General features: G+C 38.1%; 1 protein-coding gene across 1 annotated transcript; it reads right to left on the reverse strand.

Annotated features, from left to right (window-relative positions):
* On the reverse strand, positions 1-26,509 carry LOC121329223 (adherens junction-associated protein 1-like). The gene is made up of 5 exons (XM_041274701.1): positions 25,854-26,509; positions 10,334-11,109; positions 2,835-2,922; positions 2,246-2,488; positions 1-428 (listed from the first exon to the last, which is right to left on the reverse strand). Exons 1-5 carry the CDS (start codon positions 25,880-25,882, stop codon positions 356-358), a joined length of 1,209 nt encoding a protein of 402 aa, XP_041130635.1. The 5' UTR covers positions 25,883-26,509; the 3' UTR covers positions 1-355.

Here is a 26,509-nt window from a genome sequence, read left to right on the forward strand (position 1 = left end):
ATCAATGCATTCCAAGTTTAATGACTGCAGACTCTGCCTATTTCAGCATCTCATACAGCTTGGTTTCTCCCCCTAAAGGGAAGCAACCTGTTCTTATTATGAATGCCTGGTCTATATGCATGCGAAGGGAACGTATTATTTTTTGAACATACAGAATCAATGGAGAGAGGTATATCAGGGGCTAAAAGAAAAAGGATTCCCTGCTTAGTGTCAGAGTGTTCTGAATGCATGGAGACGGCTTGGAAATGGTGGATGGGGTTGGGTTGGGTAAGAAAATGTATGAATAGCTGTACGTACCAGGAAACAGAAACATGTAGTTTGCCCCGCCCACAGGAAGTAAAGGGACTTCGGCCAGTCAGCAGGAGATTTCAAACCATTTCTCAGACACAAAGGCCACTGGGATAAGCTGCCGTTCAGCAGGCGAGGGTCTGCAGCGAGCAGAAAAATGGGCTTGCGCGAGCTGATACTTAACACACAACATGCAGGCCTAATAAGCAGGCCTGTCACCAAAAAAAAGAAACCTTAGATTTGCTATAAATATATATATATATATATATATATATATATATATATATATATATATATATATATATAATATATATATATATATATATATATATTCAATGTTGTTTTGTTGGGTTTTTTTTTTTTTAATCTCCAATAAAAAAAATATTATTGGGTCTTACAAAATTTAATTATATCATTAGATAGCTTACAGATACAATATCTCTGCCCTACAGATCTCTGCTACAGAACAGATCACAAAGCCAACACAGTGATACAATAAGCATGATTTCAAACTGGATTTAAGCTTAGTGACCTGCCAGGAATATCTGAAGCATACCGACACCATTAGAGGTTTTTTTAAGCTTAATGAAGTACAAGAAGCTTTTATTATCCCAGCTTTTATACCATCAAATATAAACGAACTTGCTCTAAGGTACAGTGAGTATGAGATCTGGCTTTAATCCCTATTAAGATGGAATAGCACACATAAAATATGTTGCAAGGGTTCAAGCAGAATATACCTGATATAAGTTGGATCTTTATAAGTTTTATGAGCGTGGCAAGAGTATGAGATGCTACTGGAAAAACAGTGAGTGTGCAAATGGATTTATACTTCTACATAGCAGGTCTGGTTCCAGGATATAACTCAATTTGTGGTTGGAAGGAAATCCTATTTTGCTTGTTCTGAATGCCTTCTGTAGTTATGCTCTAAAGGCAAGTTATCTTTGTTAGAAGATAACTTAAAAGGGTATAGAAATGTCCTACGTGGCATGTAGAAATGTAGTTTGGGTGCTTTGTTTGAGTCATAACTACGAACCAAGTTGAATCCATACTGGCAACTACTTTTATTTTACAACAAAGCATTGTTTTCTTATAAACAAAAAAAAAAAAAAAAAAATCTTTTAACTTTTACCAGGTGCTGATGTGGTTTCAAGATAAGACCGCCATCAATATAAAAATAAACAATGCTAAGATCCGATTCAATAAAGAGACGCAGGGCAGTATGTCAACCAAACGCTTGGAGCCCAGTGAAAAAAAAAAAAACATGAATAAATTAAAATCCAAATGAAACAACACATACAAATGTAGACATTTGATGAAATGGACTGAAAAACAAATCTTTACACCACTATATTGTCGTTTTACAACTTCTGTTAGGAACCATATTCCATTCCTGTCCTATGCTGTCAGCTACATATATCAATCAAGATAGCTGGTTTAATTTTATAACTAGAAGATACACTACTCTGATCTGTCTGTCTGACCATGATTACATTATTAAACTGGAGGACAATATCTCTTGATTCCTTCTGTACCTTGGGGGCAACAGTGAGTTGTCCTTGATTGACAGTAAAACCTGTTATGGGATTACCCTCCAAATCTCTGCACCAATAATACACACAAAAAAATATGAACAGTCTGTTTAAGCAGAGAATATCATGTAAGTTTATCTTTACTCAACCTAAACCCAGCAAAGAAAACACCACTGCAACAGTACAGGCTCCCGGGGCTTACCAACAGATTACACCAAACGATCTGAAATGTGTAACAGGAAAGGTAAGATTTCATTAACAATGTCTTAAAAAAACAAAACTGTTTGTTTATCCTTAGCGCATTCTTTCTAACAGACCCCAGTTGAATTACTTTAGATAGCGCTTGTGCTGAAACTAATAAATACATAATTTTATAACACCTTTTCCTGTACCCAGAGGGTTATCATCTCTAAAGGGATACTCACCTATTTCCATTAAAGGTTGTCTTGTACACAGGGGTCTGTTGTAGCATTTCGTCTGTGTAGACCGGCACTGCTGTCCTCACACACTCATGGGAGCACTGCAGGCTCTCGTTGTAGGCCGTGAAGATGTCCATGTTGCTGGGAACTCGGGCAGGTGTGAAATCAGTTAAATTCTGACAGCTTTCCTCTTGCTGGTTAGTCTTTCGCTGGTGGTTGCTGCGTCGTCCGTTTCCACTCTGTGCACAGCTGCAAAATAGCCGGCAAGAAAATCAATTAACATCACTTTATTTCCTGCTAAAGAAAAAAAAAAACAATTAGGTTTAAGCCTGTTTTAACTACATTGGAGGTTAAAATATTCCAAAATATATATTTCTCTGCAATTACAGCTTAATTGCACAAATTCGAAACCCAATTGCAAACGTGTGTTTCATTGAAATGAATAAACGAGCACAAAAACCATGTCAAGAGCAGTGGCTGATATTGTTGTTTTTAAAGATGCATCTTTACATGTATTGTGATCATGTTTTTATATTACTGAAGTTTTTAAAAGGGGCAAAAACTAAAAAAGATGGATGAAGGGTCTCTCTCCTACCAGTTCTTTAGGACCAGTGTTGTTATCAGAGCTGCGATGACCATGATAAGAGAAACCGTGATTGTGATAATCTGGTGAACTGCCAGGCCTGGAAACAAATACAAAAAAAAAGGGTAGGACATAACACAAGATCCAAGCTTTCAAAAACAGCAAAACCATTCAAATCTCCGGTGTGTAATAAAAAAGCAATGAATGCAAGGAGAATGCAAGTGAGCTGTGATACAGTAGACCTAACTGGTAGAGTGGCTGTACCATTATAACATTGACAGGGACATTCAGATAAACACATTTTAGAAGATAAAACAGTAACATTTTATAAGAAGTCTCTCCAATCACTGTGTATTTACATAGTAGCTACTGTACATAATTTTTAAAAAATGGTACTTACACATAATTACAATGTTATTCTGCATAGTTACAATGTACTTAACATGTAAATCTTTTTGCACAATATATGTAAGTACAAAATTGTATCAGAAAAGGGTGAGGGTTAGGGTTGGAGTTATATCATGCAAACAAAAATTACACATTAAGTACATTGTAACTATGCATAATAACATTGTAATTATGTGTAAGTACACATGTATTTACTAAATAACTACTATGTAAATACACAGTAATTAAAGACACAACATAAAGTGTTACTGATTGTGCATGTTACATGTTAACTTTGGTCTTAAACCTGTTTGGCCATGGGGCAATTGGCAGTGGAAATTCTGCCTTTTGTTAACTGGTACCTTTCAGATACAATGAATGTCAATAGAGTAAAACATTGCTAATTTGTGACTAATTAATATGATGCACTGCTAATTTCGCATCACTTTGTACGAAACGAAGATGAATGAAAGTACAGCCTAGTTCTGCTCCTTCTCCCCTTTCTCTCTAATTAGCAGGCACTATTCTTGAAATAAGTAAAACATTTTATCTGGCAGTATTTTACATATATATATATATATATATATATATATATATATATATATATATATATATATATATATATTATATATATATTTTTCTATATAGTTTTGGAATTATTAGGAATTATTATTAATTATTAATTATTATTATTATATTAGGAAAGACTTTTACCTTACAAGCCGAATCAGTGGCCTGTGATTTCAAACACCTTTGCTGTACAGGTTTGCTGATTAAAGGGGTGCAATACACAAAGCCAATGTGTACTTATTAGGAAAACATAATTGGAGGGCAGTGCCTTGTTCCTAATTCACCCTAAGCCTTATTATACTATTTCCTTACAATTCCGCCCCTCTTCCTGTAGCCATCAACCAACTCGTACTCTTCTTGCCTTCATTCTACTTCCTCTAGCACTAACCACATGTGAGTGTTCCGCTGTCGAGAGATCCCCAAAACTAGCCAATGGGAACAGAGCTAAAGCATGTGGAGTCTTTGAGCTACACGCTCCCTTAGGTCTATTAGACCTGCGCCCACAACCCCATGCACAGGTGCCAGTCAAACATGATGCTTCAAGTACACATATAAAGAGTAGAATAGAATAGAATAGACTTCAAAGGAATACAGACAGCATTCGTTATTTGTGTAGAAACAATACTAATAGTAATCATTTTTAGTTAGTCACATTTGAGTATTTCTATTGCTCCTGTGAAAGCTAATCCTTTTTCACCTTGTGCTTGCGGTGTTGTGTCCTGTGAGTGACATTGTTTGAGTTGCGGTCTTTCCAGGGGCTTTTGTTTGAATTGATTGACCCAGATTACGAGGAATAAGGGCCCTGTCATTTCACCCTCCATTGCGTTCTGAGCCTTGACGTTGATTGCAATGAGAGGCCAATGGAAGCAGACACAGCCCTCCAAAAAGAAAGTGCATTTTGCTTGGGGGCATGAGAAAGGTGGTCTCTCAAGGGCGTGCCAATACAATGCTTATGTGTTGCATCAGCATGGTACCAGACTTCAAAGGGGAGCGTTATTAAGCACAGAATGATCTTACCTGAAGTTTGCTCCACTCGGTTGAATTTTTAATTGCAGTCTAGTAACATTTTACACTTGGTCAGTAATGTATTGACATATGTACAGTTTTAGAGCTCATGTTTGTTGCCATGAATAATACTTATTTTATCCCACAATCAGACAATCTCAAGTCAACCACTAGCTGAAATAAACTAGCTTAAATGTTTGCAAAAAATAACAGCTGGATGTATAAATATAAAGTTATAAGCATCACAATAAAACACTTTTCCAGTTGCTGGTACCAAAAAATGGGGATTAATGCACTTCCTATAAAAACACAAAAGCAGGTGCATGATCAATTCATATTAACTAATACTCTTTATGCGGACACCCTTGATGCTCAAAAACAAACAGCCAAATGTTATCAATTTAGTATGGAAAATGTGTCAGCCAGCAGCTGAAGTGTGCAGAGGTCCGACGCACATTCCTCCACAGGGGAAACGCTCTCTTTGGTCTCAGAATTGCCAATTAATGTCTGTGTCAAAATGTCTTTCTTTGTCATTTCTGCTGAGCCGAGACTAAGAAATGAGCCTTGAAAGATGCGAGTCAATTAGCTGAACTGCTTTCTCACTATAGATAAAGTTACAATGCAATCACCTTGGATCGCAAAGTGTTGGATTAGGTGTAGGGATAAATCAACAAAGAACTGTCTAGAGATTTCCACATCAATAAGAGAACACACTTCATGTCTAAATTACCTTTGTACTAGCATCTGCTGTCAACACCTACAAACAAAACCAAAAAAAGGCTTGGCCCTGAAGTGAACTGCATAGACCTATTACAAGCGTTGCCGCAAACTGGGTCTTTTCATTCGATTAAGTTTACAACGTGGCCACTGTGTAAATTGCCTGTCAGACAATATGTGTCTGTATTAGTGTTTGCTTTAAGTTGTTTTTTTTTTTTCTTTTATTTAACAGTGCAACGCTGTCAACAACAAGAATCCAGGCCTTTCCTTCCGGTTGCCGTGGTAACTAGCATCTCTGTAGTGAGCTACTGGTAGCTCCCTCGAGTGTCCTTGTGACTGCTGGAGTGTCAATGAAAGAAAGTGGAGCTGCTGCTCAACCAAGATACCTGTGCACATATAAAAATGTTCAGAACTAAGAAACTCCTTCTTGGATTGCCGTTTGTCTGTGGTGCATCCTCGCTAAGACCAGATAAGCAAGTATTCATCAATCTATTTTATTAGATCTGTCACAATTTTTTTTTTTATTTGAAAAAAAGATGGCACAAGATACAACTAGCTGTGTTGACAAATGTTTCAGTTCTACATGTGACTCTAATGTTTATTTGTTCACATATTTTATAAATATATAAATCTCCCCTCTAGAGCATATAAGAGCTGGTTTTCTGTATGGACTTTACTGCTAGTCTGAACTGTGTTTCAGATTTAACAAGAACACAGAGCTGTCTGATATGTGAGGCTATAACACATCTCAAAAACAGAAATGGGCATTAAACGGGACTTAACACATCTGCTATGGTGCTACCTGGATAATACAACACTTGTCTTTCCTTTCACTTTTTCTTTGTGGCTGCACTCTCAATAAAAGATCAGCCATAACCTCTGTTTCTTGGCAGGAATCAGCCTGACTTTCTCTTGACATCTCCCTGTAAGCATTATTTGTTCCCTTGCATGGCAGTCAGATCATAAAAATCCATATAGTAGCTGACTTCTTAATTCAGCAGACTGAGGAATAATGGAGTTTGTTTTTTTCTACGGCGCTCATACGTATTCCTTAATAGTTCTAGATTTAAAAACTTAAAACCAGGACAAGGCACTGAACAAATGTATGTGCGCCTGTTAAAGACAACAGATAATAAAATTGTTAATCCTAAATTAACAAGCGAAGAACCAACATATCTTCAACACAATGAAAGCAGGACCTTTAATGAGGATGATAAGAATTAAGAAATTGATCGTCTTTTTCTTTAAGTTTAACAAATGTGTAATTCAATAAAGACGTATATAAAAGACTTCTCTGATCTAGTTGTATACTTGGCCCAGGTCAGCAAATATATTGAGTACTTCAGTGGCAAACATCCAGCTCAAACTGCCAAATGAAAAACAATTGCTATTTTCTCTTCTTTTAGACAATTACACTTCTAATTTCAGCTCATGCTCCAATAATTAATTGGAATAGGGTGCTATCATTAGAAGGAATGAAAAATAATAATAATCTGACATTCAAACAAAAGACCCATAACTAGTCCTCTAATTGAACAACTAGTGTGTGGCCCCCTACTGGGGGATTGCTTGCCTGTTTAAGTTTTCTGCAACAAATCCGCTTACAAGCCCCTAATTAAAAATTAGAATTATTATTCTTGGCAACGACTAACGTGTCACCATGAAGCACATACTGCCTCTTTCTGGAAGCTCAGCCTCTTAGCTTTTTTACGTGACTAAAAGTTAAGGATGGTCATGAGCAGTCTTCCCAGTGGTATCAGCACTTCTGAGCTCTCAGGTTTACACTTGAGAGGAGCAGAAGGTACAGCCAATCAAAGTCAAAGTGCATCGAGCACAGGCGTTCAAAGCTAATGATCAATCAGGCCCCAGTGGCTGTTGTTACGTAAATGCAGACACATGCAAGATGTGTGTTCTTCCTGGCTATTTTAATCTCATCCTTTCTCTTTCCGAGAGTCCTATCCACTTGCTAGACCGTTTTTATTACTGTCAGTTTGACCCATTTTGTCCTGTTATTTTCCTGCCAAAGCCTATCATTGCCAGCATACAAGCTCAGTAAATAGCTCTCCTGTGTTGAAAATGTGTCACAAACATTGATAATGGAGCTGTTGCTACCTGCTGTCATCCAGTTTGTAATGGCATGTTTTATGTGGTGCTCTATTTTGCGATTGCTCTCTTATTTTAGAAAGCGTTATACTTATAATTTAGAAAATTGAAAAAAGCAGAAGTTTTCAGCGGGTAGCATATTATGTGATACTGACCCCCCAGTTTGAGAGATTGTGTGATAACATATAAACTCATAACTTGTAACTATATAACTTCTCTTCCAAATGGATCTCTGTACAGATGAAAGCTGTAGGTTACTGTACAGTATATACATCAACACCACCTACTGGATGCTTAACACGTTGCAAGTGATACACTCGGTAACCATTTACATTGGGACTCTAATTACTGTGTACTTACATTGTAGTTACTTAGTAAATACATGTGTATTTACACATAATTACAAAGTTATTATGCATAGTTACAATGTATTTAACATGTAAATATTTTTGCAAGACATATGTAAGCACACATTTGTATCAGAAAAGGAGTTAGGGTTCTGTTTAAAGTTAGGTTTACGGATAGGGTTATATCATGCAAAAAAAAACTGTACACATTAAATACATTGTAACTATACATAGTAGCATTGTAATTGTGTAAGAACACATGTATTTACTAAGTAACTACTATGTAAGCACACAGTAATTACTGACACGTAATGTAAAGGGTTACCATAAAATCTTAAAGACACTAGCAGGGAACTGGCTGAGCCCAAATTTTAATTTGGTTAGTTCACTGGATCTGTAGTTCATATACAGCTTTTTAATTCTTGCACAACTGTACATCTCAGGCAAGGTAATCCTTTCTGCTTTATTATGGGCTTTATAAGGGTTACCTATGCTTTAGCACGCTTTCACTATATTACATGTTGTGGAGCACAATAAAACAGAGCTATTCTTTTGAATTATTTGGGCAGTTCCTGCTATAGCTATCATTGGATGATGTGTAAAAGTCTACCTTTTAATGTAAAAAATAATAAAGTGCTGCTGTGTAGAGGATATTACTGTGAGCAATGCAGCAGCAATGTAAAGGTAAGAGATTGTAAGTGTGGAATATCTGACACATCAGTCTGTTAAGAGGCAAAGGGTCTAAATCACCTGCTGCTAAATCTAATTTATTTGACTGCAGTGATTTTGTTCCAGCACCAAAGTAATAAAGCAATGTCTTCCCAAATCAATTTTTGATGATGCTTAAACAAAATCACTATGGCTAGTTTACAACCTGGCAAAAGAGCTGGATTAACTGAGTAAATGATCAATGCAAATCTAATTTGAATTAGAATCCATAGACCGTACAATAAAAATAAAAAACTTTTTAAAAAATTAGCTTTGCACAGTTTTAAGAGGGTGCTGCATCAACATTAAAAAATACAACAACTTTTTTTAAGAGTTGATGGTTGTTCCATTACTTGCAATACAGACTCTTTTCCAAAGCTGCCCTGAATTCATTGTGAAGGCCTGCTTTAAGAAGCTTGCTTATAATCCCAGCCTCTGATGGTGAGCTGGTGTTGGGACTTAGAACAAATATTTACTGGAGTCTTACTCGACCCAACAGGAACAGCTAACGCCAAAACCTCGACGTCATGAAGCAAAATTGGTTAAATCTATAGGGTGATGCAAATATTTTGGCCATAGCTGTATATAAAATCCCAGACCAGGATTACTGCTAACAGACTCATTTAGGAGTGGAGACAACAGACATTGCAGTAAAGGGATTTTAATAAAGCTGTTCAGCTCAACCTGCTCCTGGCCAGCATCATGAACCAACCCGGCTAGCTGAAAACAAGAAAGCCCTCAGTGCTGGTCACTGCTATCTGAAACACAACATGCCTGCAAGCCCCACAGACACACTGCATTCTCTCAAGGGTATCCTGCAGACCACTGTAGTTCATTAAGCAAAGCGATGGTTCTGGCAGGGAACTCAATTTACATTCATTAAAATCACGTCAAATATATGTCAGGCGCTTCCCACACCAGACGAAATCAATCAAATAGCTGGTTTCTGATTCGTCCCTCGATAAACACTATGTCCAATGATCGTCAAGGAAAGGATTTATAGTTTACCTCTGTGCTTACTTGGTTTCGTCTAATGGGGAGGGCAGCTATCCTGCCCCCCTGCCCATGGCTCCCCTACGGCCAGCCTCTCCACTTATCTGCAAGCTAATTCATGGGTACCTCGAAAGGCAAGTCCACAGGCCAAAGAACGCAGTATAAATTAATTGTAGTATAGTTGCCTAGTCTGTTTTAATAAATAATCTACCTTGTGAGTTTTCTGACTCAAATACAGGGGTTGTTCAAGTATTTTGATGAAAAGTACAGGTAGGTCTTCTTCAAATTTCTATCTAGGGCATGTGAGTCATAGTTATAACCCTAACCCTAACCCCACCCCCTCACCCCTCCCTTAAAAAAACACTGCTTTCATTCAATATGAATTTAAAAAAATATGTTCATACATTAAAAATAGGGATCAAATACAAATTGGAGCAAAAAAAAAACAAAAAAACCCAGGCTACAATTCTATGTCAATAAAGGTAATAATCTGGGAAGCCTTGAAAGTAATAGCAGAACCAGATTCAATGCAGCAAAATAAATAAGTAAACAAAAGTAAAAGGTCGAAGCAAGATTAATTCCTAAATATGTTGCTGTTCATGTACTCCAGCCTTTGTGCAAATGCACTTGCCTAAATCGACAACACTGGCAGCTGTTACCTCAGTGGAATTTTAGGAGTACCTGCTGTGTCTATAGGTTGCTTGGGCGGTCTAGCTGTCTCGCTAATTACTCGGACATGCCTGGACTCCGTTGTCATCTGTTTCCCTGGGAAGATTGTGATCACTGCATGACTCATTTTTGTTGTGACCGAGGACTGTTTGGTTGTAGTCATAGAAGCAGTGGTGGTGGTTGTGGTTCTTCTAAACGTAGTGGAGTTTGGGGCCCCTCTGTTTGTCTTGTGCTCCTGCTTATCCTCCCCCATGCCTGTGTCATCTTCCCCGGTCGGTCCCCACTCTATAAATTCAGGCACTGTTGTTGTCCACCCTTCCGGGGTATAGTCATAACTATCCCACACGCTGCTGACTTGCCTCCTGGGCCTTTTCAAAAAGGTCACTTGAGCTGAGTTTCTGGCTGGAAGAGAAACCAAAGGGTCTGCGTTTCTACTAGAAGAATATTTAGGCTGGCATTCTTTACAAAGAAGGACTTTAAGTAACGATCCTCTGTGCTTATGACTCCTCTGTGTTGGTGCCTGCTCCTCTTTCCTGTGGTGCAGCAGCTCAGGACGAAGAGCTCTATTCCACCAAGGACTGAGGGCTCTCCAGTGGTGCGCGTTCTGTAAGTTCCACAGGGGGCTGTGAGGCAGCCTGTGCCGGGGCAAAGACCTTGATATGAGTTTGAGTCCTGAGCCTTGAGTTACAGGGCTACAGGAGCAGAAGTCCATGGTAAGGTGAATCATCGCTAGTAGAATCCAAGCATGACATCCAGCAGGGCCACCTCGTCTAGAGCCAGGCATTGAACTGCAAAGGCAAAAAAAAGGGAAAGAACAGTGAATGCATGGTTACTGTCATACTGTTTTCATACTGGAGTATATCTACTTAGTGTCTATATAAGATAAATGGGTGTATAATTAGTATTTCAATTGTTGCAGTAGGCATGCTTGAATAATTATATCTATATAAACTGCCTATATTATCAGAAACGTTAACAAAACTGCAATTCAACCCCACCAGGTCTTTTAGGTAACACTTTTTAATTTAGGTATCCATTATAAGTTATTTTAAACAAGCTATAAACATGCTATTAATTATGCAATTAACAATTACAGAATATGATTAGAAATAATATGACTGTTAGTACCATTTTTTTTCCTATTGTTCATAATCAGTTGTAACGGATACAGCCTGTCTGTCTTTATATGTCTGTCTCACCAGTTGTATGGGGCTGCTTTGCTTTTGCAGTACACTTATTATACACTTTTGCCAATTTTTTTTTTTTTTTTTGCTATTATTTCTAATCATTTGTAACAGATCCCTAAACTACAGTGTTACCGGTCTATTATAGTACATGCAATATTATAGTAGACATGGTAGAAAGAAATGTGATATACTGTAAACACATATAAAGAAAACAAACCAAGCTCATGCATCTTTTTAGACGCCTGTCTGAAATCAGATTACTGTGTGACTCAGCATGGGCACAGCTTCTGATTCAGTGACATACCTTGATCTTATCATGGGTTCCTCATCACACTGTACATATAATTCAGTGCATGGGAAAATAGGAACATAGGAGCAGAAAATTCACAGTTATCTACTAAAGCACGCATTTATTATTGTGTTACATTTTACTATATTGGTGCTGGTTCATTATTATTATTATTATTATTATTATTATTATTATTATTATTATTATTATTATTATTATTATTATTATTATTATTATTATTTATTTATTTGGCAGGCACCTTTATCCAAGGTGTTACAGGGCAGTACAGGGTTACAATGCATATTGAAATGCAAAATAGTTTACAGTAAGTGCAAATAATACTATTAAAATACCATATGAAATAGGATGTAATGAGATAAGATTAAGTTATATCTACAATGACATATTAGTAGTGCAATAGTGCATCAGCTAATTATATAATATGTTCACTTTTCATGTAAAGTCCTGGCAATATAGTCTACTCACAAGGTCAAACCTAGGATGCCAATTTGAGGACCATGATTAAAAGCATTTTAAATAGTTAACACACTTCTACATGTACAGTGTCCATTTTAGGACATCCTCAGTCGTCACCCTTCCTCGAGTCAATCCTCACCCCTCCTCGAGCCAGTCACCACCCCCCCTTGAGTCAATCGTTACCCCTCCTCAAGTCAATCCTCACCCCTCTTCCAATCAATCCTCACCCCTCTTCCAGTCAATCGTAAGGCATCAGTTCTTTTTTTTTTTTTCGGGGAGACTGGGGGGTTGGACGGAGTCATCTGAATAGTAGTGGCTTTCATTAATTAGCACCCTATCATCATTGGTTTGGCAATGGCTTCTCAGCATTGGTGACCTGTCATCTCAATTCACACATTGTCTGGCAAGATTAAGACTGTTACACAGATCGATGCTTTAGTGAATCCTGAAGATCTGCTCCTTCTGTTCTCAAAGAACAGGGGTGTAAATAATACACTATATCCAGAAAGAAAGAAAGAAAGAAAGAAAGAAAGATCGATCTTAAGTACTCGTTTTTGGATGCTGCACAGCTAACTTATATTTTGAGCTCTATGAAAAAGTCAAAAGCAAAGGGGAAATTGTGATTCTGTTGTCCCCGTATTTAGTCAGTATATTCCGATGCTGGCTCAGTCTAAAATGTAATCATACCCATAAATTACCTAGGTGCTTCTATACAGGCAAATTAAACAAGCAACCTGCTTACGGTTTTGATTTCTCAGCATTCCTGGATGGGTAAAGTGCAAGCGAAGCAATAAATATATATAAATAAATAATATTATTTAACAAAACAGCGCCAAGATAAATGTTTATGGGTGAAATATAATTTTGCACATTTGTAGAAGTCTCAATAACATGCCAAAAGTTAATATAATCAAACAGCTCTAAATCATACAGAATACTGCAACAGACAGGAGTGGGATGTGCTGCATGCCAAAGTGATCCGTGCTTTAAAAATAATAATAAATAAATAAATAAATAAACATGGGAGCTACTTGTTCCTTTGGGTCATCTTGTGTGTGTCTACTTAGACACACAAGAAAAGGCCAGTGTGGGTGTTATCCATTAGCAAAGAGTGATATATTCCACTGTCAAAATACACTTATACACCTACACACCCACCCACACACTATATCCAAAGGGACAGTAAGAGAGAATCGATGGCTTGTTGGCTTGGCTTGTACAGCACCTGCCCTCTGTGTTTGATTGCGAAGTATGAGAAACATGTCTTTCTGCTCTCGCTAGATGGCAGCATCTTGGCTCCCTCTAGTGGTGAGGTGCATCAGAATCCACTAGGCACTATCTTAGCTAGCAGAATCCTAGTTTCCAGTTCCTTTATGAGTACTTCCTGATTCCAAGGAAATCACATTTGAACTCTGCTGGTCCCATTTCCTTCATCGTACGATTACTACAGACCAGGTGGGGCCAGCAAAGGTCACAGCTGATACAGATAAAAAAAAAACAAACATGAAAATTAAAAACTGCAGAAGCATACTTTAAAACCTCATAACTCATAACGACTGTAATTTCATTATATGCGATAAGCAAATAAAGTCCCTGAGGCAGAGAATGTTATTGAGATGCTCACTGGATGATAAAAGTGGATGAGTAGCATTATCAGTCCAGTCCAGTCTAGATATTGCTAATGCTGTGCATTTGTGCTTTCATATCAAGTGGGTAAAGAATACATCAATTAGAGCCGTCTCCACCATCTGCATTGTTTTCAATTGTTTGGCTATGATCCAGACAGCCTTATACTCAAATAGGCATTGATTACAACTCAAAAATAAATAAAACATAAAAATAAAAAAAACAACATTACTGAATCTTGCAAATGAGAACTGCATCCAAGAACTGAACTTGTTAGATAGAAATGTATTCTGGAACAGCACTGGTAAATACACTTCTCAGACCAGACAGATGTGTGAAGCAAAGCAGGGGGGAAAAGAATTTGAATCTTTGCTGCCTAAAAGTCAAATGTTTTTGCTTCGACACGTGAAGACTTTGCCATATCCCTGCACAATGCAAACATGTTGTCCTTTAAAAATGACTACAGCAAAAAAACACAAGGTTGCAATAGGGACATAAAAGGGTTAAAGCAGTTTAAATGACTAGAAAACACAAAGTATGCTGTGCTGGTATGAGTTTAGCTACAGTGTAACACGGCAGCAACACAGTCTTAAGATGTAGAACTTATCTGTATTCAGCATCATTGCTGTTACCTAGACACCACTAGGACTTGCTTCCAGCCCACTCTCTACTGAATACAGCATATATTTCACAACGTTTTTTGGATACAAAAGCTGTATTTATTCTTGATTGTAGTGTGTTATAAGTGAGTTAATATTACATTTGTTTAATGAATAAATAAAATCTGATTACTGCAGTACCAATCTAGCAATTTGCTTATTAACTGTCATCAGCACTGAATAGGCACAATTATGACTAATCTATGAAGGTACGAATCATGTCAGATTATTTTGATATGACACACATTTTTCTGAATGCCTAAGTATATATACTTTTCATTGTATATTGTATATGTAACAGAATTCTACACAATAGCATATTACAGCAGGAGTATTAATGCCCAGCATCTTCAGGTAATACTGTACCTTCTTAGTGACTGCTATACAGGTCCTACGTACAGAAGCAGGAGTCATTAAAAAAGGTCTAAATTTACAGCCAGGTTTTTCACCTCAACAGATTGCACGGTGGCCGTGCCAGTAGGTTATCTGGCTGTGAGGTCTTCCTCTCCATGTGACACTTCAGCCTCTTTGATCACCGCCTGAATGCTGCTGAGCATTACATGTTTAATGATTCTGCACATTATTCCTGTGATCTAAGACAGCCTGCCTTGAATCCCTTTCTGTTCTTTCAGCCTGAAAGAAGCTCAACGCAGGTTCCCTCTTATAACCTGTGTTCTCAGCGCATGATTTCCATACAGGCTGGGGGCAAACATGCAACACATGTACTGCAGGAAGTGGAGAGGGGTTGTTATTACACTTGCAACTGCTTTATTAGTTCTCGCATTCAAACTGAAATCTCCACTTAACCCTCTCAACACTGCAGATCTCAAAACTACACGCTGCTCCAGATAATAGGAAAGGTAATTCCACTCAAAAACAGCAAGCAAGTAAAGTAATATGATATGCAGTACTGCATGTACTGCTTATATATGTATGTAATGGGCAGCGTTGTGTGATACACTGCCATTACAGATTTTGCCCAGTCCCCTGTCGGTGAGATGAGAGGAGGTTAAAAGCTCTAAAACCCTGGATGGAAAATGAGCCCGGCTCTTTTGCATTGTGGTTTTGCCTCTTGCTTGCGGTGCACAGGTTACGTATACATTTTTCTGTATACGACGCGCTGTTTCATGAGTTATCGTATTGTAGCTGTGCTATAAAGTTAAACTGCTGAAAGAATTAAAAACATCTCATCTTATCCTCCCTCACGCTCACAGATCTATTAATAGCCAGAGTGTGGGGTTTTGGGGGTGTTTTAGAGAACCCTTTGTTATCAAAATGCATATGAGCTGGTTTCATTCCCTCACCATTGTAAACCTCTAGAGATCGATCCAACAAGGAGTTCAGCATGTATAATAAAGGCCACAAGCTTTCATAGAAACATGCATTTAGACAAACAAGAAGAAAACATATGAAATCAATATATGCGCTGGGCACATAATGCTGAACAATATTTGAACATTTAAACTAGACCCTTTTCAATGACTTTCTATTAGGTCACGAGATATAGCCAGTGGCTACACAAATATAATAGACACCTCATGAAACCTCAGTCCGTGGCTACCAGTTCAGCTAATACTTTTTTAAGTATCCCATCCTCCTTCCTCGCTCCACAAGCCTCCCATTTTCTACTCCAATTCTGCGGTTCGTTTTGCGAATTACTATCTTTATTAACTCTTCAGAGGTTCTGATTTTAAGCCTTTGACTCTCAATAGCATAGCGTATCTCGGTGGCCTACTTTCTGTAATAAGTTGTGGGAATCTGGATAAAAAAAACAAACGTCTGCTATCAACATTCACACAGAAGCCCTTTCTGATACTAAGGTCTGAAGATCATGGGGCAATTTGAATTTGATTTGCTTCAAGTGAACAGCTACATTAAATTGCTCGTGGGCTGTCAAGCATTCAGGTGACAGGGGAGCAGTAGTCTATCTTCAGCATCACTGAGGCACTTTGAAATTGCCTTCCGTTCAAATGCAATCTTGTCTATAACAACGTTTTGCTTTCCCCCCCCCCCCATCCCTTGTTTCATTGTATTGGCATTTCACCCAGATAAACATGGGTATGACATAACTTGCTGGTTACTACATTTTTAATGCACACTGTAAAAATATCATGATGTTCGAATGAAACAAGGATTGCTTGGCCTGGATGCCTTCTGTAGAAGAAACCCAGAAACGAAAAAGCAGTTTAGCCTTAAAACCCCAGAGAGGGAGGCTTTCTTCTCATGCTTCTTGTTCCCACAGTCCAGCCCTGCTGTGCAAAGGCCAAACCAAACTTTCTGATGTACGTTATCAATACCAGAACAAATCGTCAGCCGGTTAGCTGGTATCTTATTTGCCTTTCGATAAACGATATGTCCAATGACCGGCAGCAAGGGATTTATATCTTACCTCTATCCATTACATCCCTGCTGTGCGCCAGAGTTCACCTCCTTTAATTTTGTCTAACGGGGAGGTCAGCTATCCCCTGCCCCCCTGCCCACCCCTACCTAAGCTCATTTTTGGGCAGGGGTACCTCAAAAGGCCAAAGAATGCAGTGTAACAATATGTATGAAGTAGTAGTGTTGTCTAGTCCAAGCTTTAATAAAAGTAAAAAATAAAAAAAAAATCTATTGCATGAGTTTCATGATTGAAATAGGGACTACTTTAGCAAGGAAACCCATCGGTATTCAGCAACGTATTTGTGTGTTTTCATGCAGGCTGATATATTCCTTCACAGCAGGCCCTGGACACCTCTAGTCTACCAGACACCAGCTACAATATAAAGAAGTACAGCAAGGTTATCAGATTGTGAGTCAAACCAAAATCTTTGTGGTTGCTAAGCGAGCACATTACCCACTAGGGTAAAAGACAATCTCTCTTAATCCGCGGGTTATTCAAGCTTACATCCCAGGGAGCTGTCACAATTGCATTGGTGACCAATTCTATATCCTTCGGTGTGATGTAAGAATAGCTTTGACATACTGCTAGCATGTGGGTCTCTCACTCTCCCTCTTACTATGGTACTTCAAATTAAAATCAAATATTTAATAAGTTTGTGTCCAGTATGCCGATCAGTTCAATTTGCATCATGAGTTAAATCTCCCACTGCACAATGACAGCACATTGCTTAGGCTTGCAAATCAAGCTCCATAGGTGGTCACCAACATAGAGTGAGACAGTAATCCAAGGGCTTAGTATTTGGACTAGCTCCAGAAATGCCAAAGCCCAGTTCAGACTATGCAGCACCATTCATAACACCCCAAATTAATGGAATTTGGTTTCTAATGTCAACCGGTGCATCTTCTGCATTTAGAAAATGGCTTTCTGATGAAGAGCAAAAGGCTCTACTTAAAGACAGCTTGTTAACAGTATGGGTGTCAAGGCTGTGCTAGGCCCAGAATAAGCAAATATGCAGTTTTAAAACGAAGGGATCCTTGGTATCAGAAAGCCACAAAAATATGCACCTTGTATACATTGCTGTTGTAATGACCTGAGCCCCAGACACATTCAGCTCAGTTACAAACCACGGTGCCTCATATGAAACCAATCCATGCCACCCACACTGTCCTCTTCCTCATTATCTACTGTTGCTAAGTTTCATTGCTCTATCATGCGTACTTCAATCCTAGGCACATGCTGGTCACGTCTGGTGACTTGCCTGCGATGTGCGTTAAGTGAAAATCTACCATATAAAGAGATCTTCCAAAATGACCCCACGGTATATTATTTAAAGAGAAAACAAAACAAAAAAAACAACACAAAATACATTTCACATCTGTGTGGCACAAGAGACAGAAATGTGTTTGTTTCAGATGTTCTGCTCTTCAACACCCCCCCCCCCCCCCCCCCCACACACAGCAGCTTGTCCTCGGTATGGTTTGATATTCAGGAAACAAGATTCGGGTTTGGAATATAGAGACCCTGTAGGGAGCCAGTTAAAGCACAGTGCTGTGATCTTCCGCCTGCTGGGGTAGTGCTCTGATCTGGCCTATGTCACAGGACCTGGGACATGTCCCTTTGATCTCCACTGTTATTCAGGTACAGTCATAGAGGGCTGTGAGGGGACTGACACTTGCATAAAAATCTGGTTAATCAAGCAGCACAACAGCAGATTAGTAGAGCTATAATGACAGCATTTATTTTTTTGATGCCTTTGAAGTTAAACACTACTTTCATGGATGTTAGCAAACATAATGTTAATGCATTCAAATACTGTGAAAACTCAAGTGTAGCTAGGCTTTTGAACAGGCATTTGAGTCTGCATTCTCTTTATGCATTTATTTTCTCTAGATTTGATCTTATTTTTGGAGAGTTGTTCAAAGGCTGCACATGTTCATTCTATGAATTTGGCACTGCTAGAGAACTCACAGGTTGCTCGGTGACCGTTTCACTAATCCCATCTCAATAAGATTGACGACGTCACACTTCTTTGGAGGAAATTCACCCAGAACAATGAAACTTTTCAATGATCAAGAAACTCAAAGAAATGCAAAGGACAGATTTCCTCCTGTTTTTCACAAGGATCCCTTTAGTTTCCAACAATTTTCCCTGAAGAAAAGCTGGAATAATACAGTAATAATACAGACACATTTAGGTTCACTAATGTTTATAGGGGGAAAAAAGCCAGAATGATTGACACAATATCTTGTAAGTGTGAGCCAAAATATTGTTTCTGATGGTCCCATCTCATCAAACAGTGGTTCCCTATATTTCTAGCAGCGTGTTACAATTTGTCTGCGGTAAGCAGATGTATACATCTGTGCATGGCAGCTACTCTTGTTTTGCATTTGAGGGATTAATCCAAAGCAAGTCACTGTCATCAGTCACTCAACTATAATGAAACTAAACCATTTTGCTGCAAGAATCACCCTAGAGACAAGCTTCACCAACATGTCATTGAAGCTTTAAAATGTAGGATTAGACAAAGGACGAGGTTAGAATGCTGCAATGCACACCTTCTTTTAATTGAAAATCAATAACACGTTTAAAAAGGTATAAGTTTACAATATCCAATCCCTGTGCCCCTACCATGCTACACTTGCATTAACCTTCTATTCTACTCATCTGAGCTAATAAAGACTGTAATGCAGTCTAGGAGGTGCATCTCTGAGAGACTGGGATTAAATCTGCTTTAGGTCACAAATGGAAAGAGTTTCTGGTTACAATTTCATGCTCAGTTGACACAAATTCAAGACTGCGTAGCATGCATGGTCTCTGAGTGCATATAATTTATCAACATTGGCTTGTGGGGAAGTTTGCATGGAGCACCTACCAGAACATATGCTTAACTCATCAACACTAGCACTAAAATTCACAAACAGGTTTTTTTTTATTATTATTCCTTCAGCATTTGGACCCATCTTCCCCAGTTCCCCAGGACCTACCTGAAAACAAATAGCAAGTCCTTACTTCAATATTTCAATTCTCCTCTACAGTACTTAGCTTGCTTCATTTCTTTCTGCTCTATTGAACTCTTTAAAGGATCATCTAGTAAACAAGATGCATTTAAGATGGACCAGCTTATTCAAACAAATTAATACAACCAACTGTTTGATCTATGAATATATGAAAAGAGACATGCTGCCACAATAGCTGGGTTAAACTAGTTCAAATCTTGCAAGGAAAACGCTGATGGGAAAAAAGGTGTGCTCAGTGACAGTGATTGCAAACCAAAATCCTTGTTTCAGTGGTTTGATTACTGTATAGAGCCGAAGGATACAATAACTAGAGGTGCATTCGAGCAAGATTTTTTAATACAGAGATAAAATCCCAAGGAAATTCAGACACTCCAGTGTAAAACCGAGATTGCATTTGCAAATGTTTTATGTGAAATTCTAATGATGTCTGTTTGAGTTGCCGTCTGAGACTGAAAAAAGGCAGTAATGACAGTCTGTAGCAAACAGAATGCATCTACCGTAAATTAGCAGGGAAATTAGCATTTGCTATACTTTCTGATTATCCTTCACAGTAAGTATCCATCTGAATTATAGAAAGAATGCAGAAACTCGTTAAGACTCCTGCGTTTCTCTCGTTCCCCCATCTGCGTAGCTCGTGAGCAAATCTCAGCTGTTACAGTATTATTAATATTTCATGCAGACTCTGTTGATTCCACTGAGATATGCATTATAGTGTTGCAAATTATTTTAGTGCCAACTTAGGGCATACTGTAGTTTTAAAATAATAGAGAAAACACTGAGTTCCCATTTGTCAAATAGAGAAAGAAAAATCTCAACCGTAATGGCTTTTCTGACTAGACTAAAAGAAAAAAAAAGTGATTTATGGAACAAGGGCTCAATTCCTTCAAGATTGCAAAAGCACAATACAAATTATTATCAAGAATCTTATCTATTATCTGCATCTTCTGCATGGATTTTTGAATTTTTTTCTGAAATACAGAATTAAATCTAACGTTGATACCTACAAAGCAACTGCTCTAAAAAAAGCTTTTAGATTTTATGGCGTGATCATCTTTCATGGCATCATTCTGTACCCAACTTTACAGCTATGGACAAAAGTTTAGAATCACCTACAACTTTAGGATTGAGACATCATTTAAACAAAAATAAACTATATGAACATAATTTAGATATTTTAACACCATGTAATCATGTACTGCAAAATGATACCGCAAAAGTCTACAGGAAGCCATAATAGTGATACAGTATTTCATGTTAGATTCCGAAATGTCAAAATGTTCAATTTTTGTCAGTTAAGTATTTAGAAAACTACGAAGCGGTACGTCATTCAATATGTTAACGTAACATTATTCAGCAGGTTTCACTTGAGTTGTATGTATAAAGGATGTTTTAATGAATTATCATTGCGTGGGTGTTTGAATACCATATCAGTACATTATTAAGAGCTCTAGTTTGAGCCAGCTAGCAAACACTGAATGTTTGAGGTGTTCCACTTGTAGACAGCACAGTATATTCTACACTGTATTTTGTCTGCACGCTCAGATCACCACTGTACATCAGCAGAATAACAGTGCATTCTTTCAATATGCTATCAGAGCTCAGCTCTGCCTCTTATTTATCTCACTCGGATTTAATGATGGCCCTCAATGCCGCTCTCAAACTGTAGAAGCCAGCGCTCACTCACTGCCAACAGCACGGAAATCTGTGCAGGATCAATGCAGGGAGAAAATGATAGAGTGCATGCTTTGGTGCTGGCTGTATTTTTTAAAGCCAGATCTTCATGTTCTTGAGACAGACAAACAAAGCATCCCCTTGTGGCTCTTGTACTGACAGGACCATTATATTGGATCCTGCAGAGAGAGATTCATATTTACAGAAAGTTTCCATCAGTGCAAAACGGTAAACTGTAAGTACGCATAGAATTGAAGTTTCATGCTTAAAAATATTAAACTCCCCAGTATCGGTATTCAAGGTCTCTAAATAGGCACTCGATCTGTTAATTCCTATTATAATCACAAAATACATTTTTATAACATTTTTTTCCAAAGAAAAAAAAGTTGGAGTGATCAAGTACCTGCACTGACAAGTGACAGGTGTGTTAGGGTACAATAATAAATATAAAAAAATGTATAATAATTTGTTTTAAAAAATTACATATTGGGTAATAAAACAATTAAAAAAGACAATAAAGAGTAAAGCTTTACCAGGTACATTGTGTTACTTCAACCATTTATACAATATTTCTCAGTTGTAGCTGATAGTCTGGTAAAAAACATTTTAGCACACTGAGATAGAGATTATAGTTGTAACTTGCAGCCCAAACAATAGACCTTCGCAGCGTACAGAGAAATGAACTCCAGAACATTCTGTTCATTAACAATGTATCATGCGTAAAGGATCCTAGTTTGGTCCCGCATTGACTGTGATGTGGGGATGTGAACAATGCTGTTGCCAGAAGATCATCAGATAGCATACATTATACACTGAAGGAGCATACAGTAACAAAACCGTATGAAGCCATGCTGTGTTCCTACGCTGTGTGAAATGACATGCCTGTGTTAACATACCCTGTGCTCGTTCACTCTACTCGCAACTTGTCTTTCTCGAAAAAAAAGACCAGAGAGGGTTTGCAGTGCTCACAGCAATAGACAGATTTAATTATGTTTGCTATTCATATGGCTGCAAATCAACTATTATAATGTTGTAAACCTATCATGCGCCAATTGGCTGTATTTACACTACAAAACTCTTGCTCTAAATGAAAAACAATACAATGGATGCCTTTCCAAAAAGATTGAAAATTACCAACACCACTATTATACCATAATTGTATAACCCATGAAAGAACTATTGCTGTGGCAGACTATATCATTGGCAGCTACAGATATTGAACTATATATATATTGGGGGCTGGGGTCCCGGTACACACACTATTAGAATGCAGTGGAGTGCCTAAAGTGGATAAAAGGGAAAAAGGCATTGCCACTAAAAGGTTAAACAGCTATTATGTCTGTGTGTGTGTGTGTGTGCGAGTGCGTGTGCGAGTGCGTGTCCGTGTGTGTGTGTGCAGTGCGTGCGTGTGTGTGCGCGTGTACGTGTGTGCGTGTGCATGTGTGTGTGTGTGTGTGTGTGTGTGTGTGTGTGTGTGTGTGTGTGTGTGTGTGTGTGTGTGTGTGTGTGTGTGTGTGTGTGCGCGCATGTGTGTGCGTATGTGCATGTGCGAGTGTGTGTGCATGTGCGTGTGAGTGTGCACATATGCATGTGTGTGCGCATGTGCGTGTGTGTGTATCTCCTTAGTTCTACAGTTTAGTAACAGTGCTTTATTTGATACCACTACACAGCCATTTCAGTTATCTTGAAACATACTGCATGGAAAGGAAAACGTTGGAATATGTCAGATTTAAGTAAACATAGCTTTTGGTGTCTCCTGCATTGCAATTAAACTTCAGTTTCCAGATCATTGCTCCTTTTGCTTGCTGGCCCACATTGTGTGGACCTTTGGGTGGTTTAGTTGTCACAAGATGTGCGTAAAGTCTGCTGTTGGCTACAATCTACATTCAAGCAAGTTGTGTCTATTGGCGGGCAGCAATGCAGAACTGACACTGCTCGTTAGTGTGTCTGCCCTTAAACCCCTTTCTCTTTCATTGGTCTTTTAAGAGCATTAGTCAGCAGGAGTGAACATTTTCAACAGCCATAATTACGTAGTGTCATCATAATTGAAATACTTTGCAGATTAAGGTGGCAATGTATTTATTTTGATTTTTTATCTTTCATGTTAATCATTTAAAGAAAAATGCTGTAATCTGTTATTTATTTAGATTTGTTCTTTCTTTTTTTAACAGCCTATACTGGCTTTTTTGATTTTGTATTTTGTTTTTTAAGCAAATATCAGCAATTGGAATCAGCAGCTACTGGGGATATAAAGAGTGTGCTTCTACAAGAGTCTAGAAACTGTACAGAACGCGTACTGTATTCACTTAGCATGACATGGAGTTATACAACAGGCAATTGCAAACATGATAAGCTGGTATGAGTGGGCATCTTAACCATACCTAATATTCAATATATTGCGATAGATATATCAAAGCAAATTGTTTTTGTTTGTTTGTTTGTTTGTTTGTTTGTTTGTTTGTTTGTTTAATTTGGAATCGGCAATTGTATTTTACCCCATTTTCTCCCCAATTTGAAATGCCCAATTCGTAAGCCTGGATCACCGCTGTAACCCCAGCTCTGACTCGGGAGAGATGAAGACGAACAGCCGCCCCCTTCCTTTCACTCTGCAGCCCCGCCACGCAGCTACCTCAGAGCTACAGCGTCAGTGGATCACGCAGCTCTGGGCCGCTTGCAGGCAGGCCTGCAGGCGCAAAGCAAGTTTACAGGGGTCGTTGGTGAGTGGTGAGCTGAGGACACCCTGGCTGACCTAAGCCCTCCCCATTCTGGCCAATCGGACAATTGGGAACTCCCGTCCACGGCGAGCAGTAGAATAGCCTGGACTCGAACCGGCGAACTCCAAGCTATAGGGTGCATCCTGTACTCCACATGGAGTGCCCTTTACCGGATGCAATTCTCGGGAGCACCCCATACCCAATTTTTAAAATGAATGCTGTATTGCAACACTATGCTGGTGCTGTTCGGTATGTAAGTCTATAGTAAAAATTATTATTAGCAGTAATAGTAGTAGAGTATTAGCTTAAGTGTAAACTACAAGTCGCTTGAGTGGCATTGAAGAGAAATGAATGCAATCAAGTCATGGGTGTCAGCATAATACCCAAGGGTTTCTGTACACTGCAATTGTGACGTTTGAATCAATAAACACTCAAACAAAAGGCAAACTACGAACATAGGAATGATCCTTCTGTAGCAACAGACATACATTGATGAATGGTTTCAAGACCGTGCCAGTATTAATAAAAAATAAGAATGTGCACCAAAATGAAAACTTCATACGGAATGCTGAATAAATACATACAGCAATGAACGCTGTGAAACAAGTGCTGTGCAGTCTTTAAGGAGAGGAACCGTTCTGACCATCCAAGTGGAAAACCAACACATACCTAGTTTTGCCTTCTTTTTCACAGTGTGGCTTATAATGAATATGTATGTCATGCTTGAGGCGCATATGCTCCAGCGTGTCCAATATGTTTGTGTCAATATTCCAGTAATGTATACAGTATCCACAGCCTGTACACAAGACATACCTTACTTATAAGCACTGTCATTCTATATGACTATAGAAGGCTATATTGTCTTCTATATGATTTCAATCCATTTGGGGGTCTGGGTTCAGCGTGTGAAAATAGCGCCCCCCAGTGGAAACGTATAGTAATTGTGTACATGAGAATTCTTTAAAGAAAACAAGCTATGAAGCGTCCAAATGCATTAAATCTCCACAATTCAATATTCTCAGCTTCTGTGAATGCCGGCGTAGCTATCACATCAAAATGCGGATGCTTTGAGAAACACGATAATTTAAATTAAAAGCAACAAAGCAATAATGCATTGTCAAGCCATTGACACGAAACTGGATTTATAATTGAGTTCCTAACTGTAGCCTATATTGCTAGAATACTTTGAAAATAATGCATTTTGGGGTAGCACTGAGTTTATACTTGTTTACCCCACCCAAAAGCAATGTCAAATTATAATTCGTACATAGGTCTTTTTTTTTCATTTATTTTTTTAGGTTGTATTTGGGCCAAATTACAAATTAATTTATTTAATGTTGTTTAGCAACTATTAATTAATTATAATATGTATCTAAATTATGTATATACAAAATAGTTGCTTTACAGAAATGATACAATAATAATAATAATAATAATAATAATAATAATAATAATAATAATAATAATAATAATACAGTAAACAAAATAAAGATAGATTCAAATTTGTCTTACCTTAGTGCTATGAACTGTTTTATCCGCATTTTCTCTTCGGGGTTAGTTCTTCAGGTAGTCACCCATTTATATATTTCCCGAATTTGGGTGTACCCACAGAAAAGGGGTAAGTAAAACGCTTTATTCCGTGTAAAAGGCTAGTAAGAACATGCTGATGTTTTACCAGACACGACTTCAAGTGTGAGTTATCTCTAAAATTATATATTTAGCCACAAGAACGGAAAACAAAACAAACAAACAAAAAAAAAACACACACACACACACACAACAACAAAAGGAACAGAAGTAGGAGCGATTCAGCTTCGGAGTTCTGATTCTGTCAGTGTGTTTTGGAAGAACGCAGTTGCATCGTTCCGCTAAAGTCTTCTCAGCGCAGCTGGTCCTCAACAGATACAAGTCGTCCTTTAAATCAGAACAGTGTTATTAGACACCGTTTTGACTCCCAAACAGTCGTGTCATTTAAACTTTCATTTTAAAACGATAAAAAAATATATTCCAGTGTTGCTAGAAAACCACGAGAGGGTAAAAGCTCATAAAGCACCATCACTCAAGTCCCAGCCGTCTCCCCGATTTCAGAGGTGTTAAGGGTTTTGTTTTTTTAACCAAAATAAACACATTAAATAAAATAATAATAATAATAATAATAATAATAATAA

This window comes from Polyodon spathula, chromosome 16, assembly GCF_017654505.1.
Source record: "Polyodon spathula isolate WHYD16114869_AA chromosome 16, ASM1765450v1, whole genome shotgun sequence".
NCBI classification, from domain to species: Eukaryota; Metazoa; Chordata; class Actinopteri; order Acipenseriformes; family Polyodontidae; genus Polyodon; species Polyodon spathula.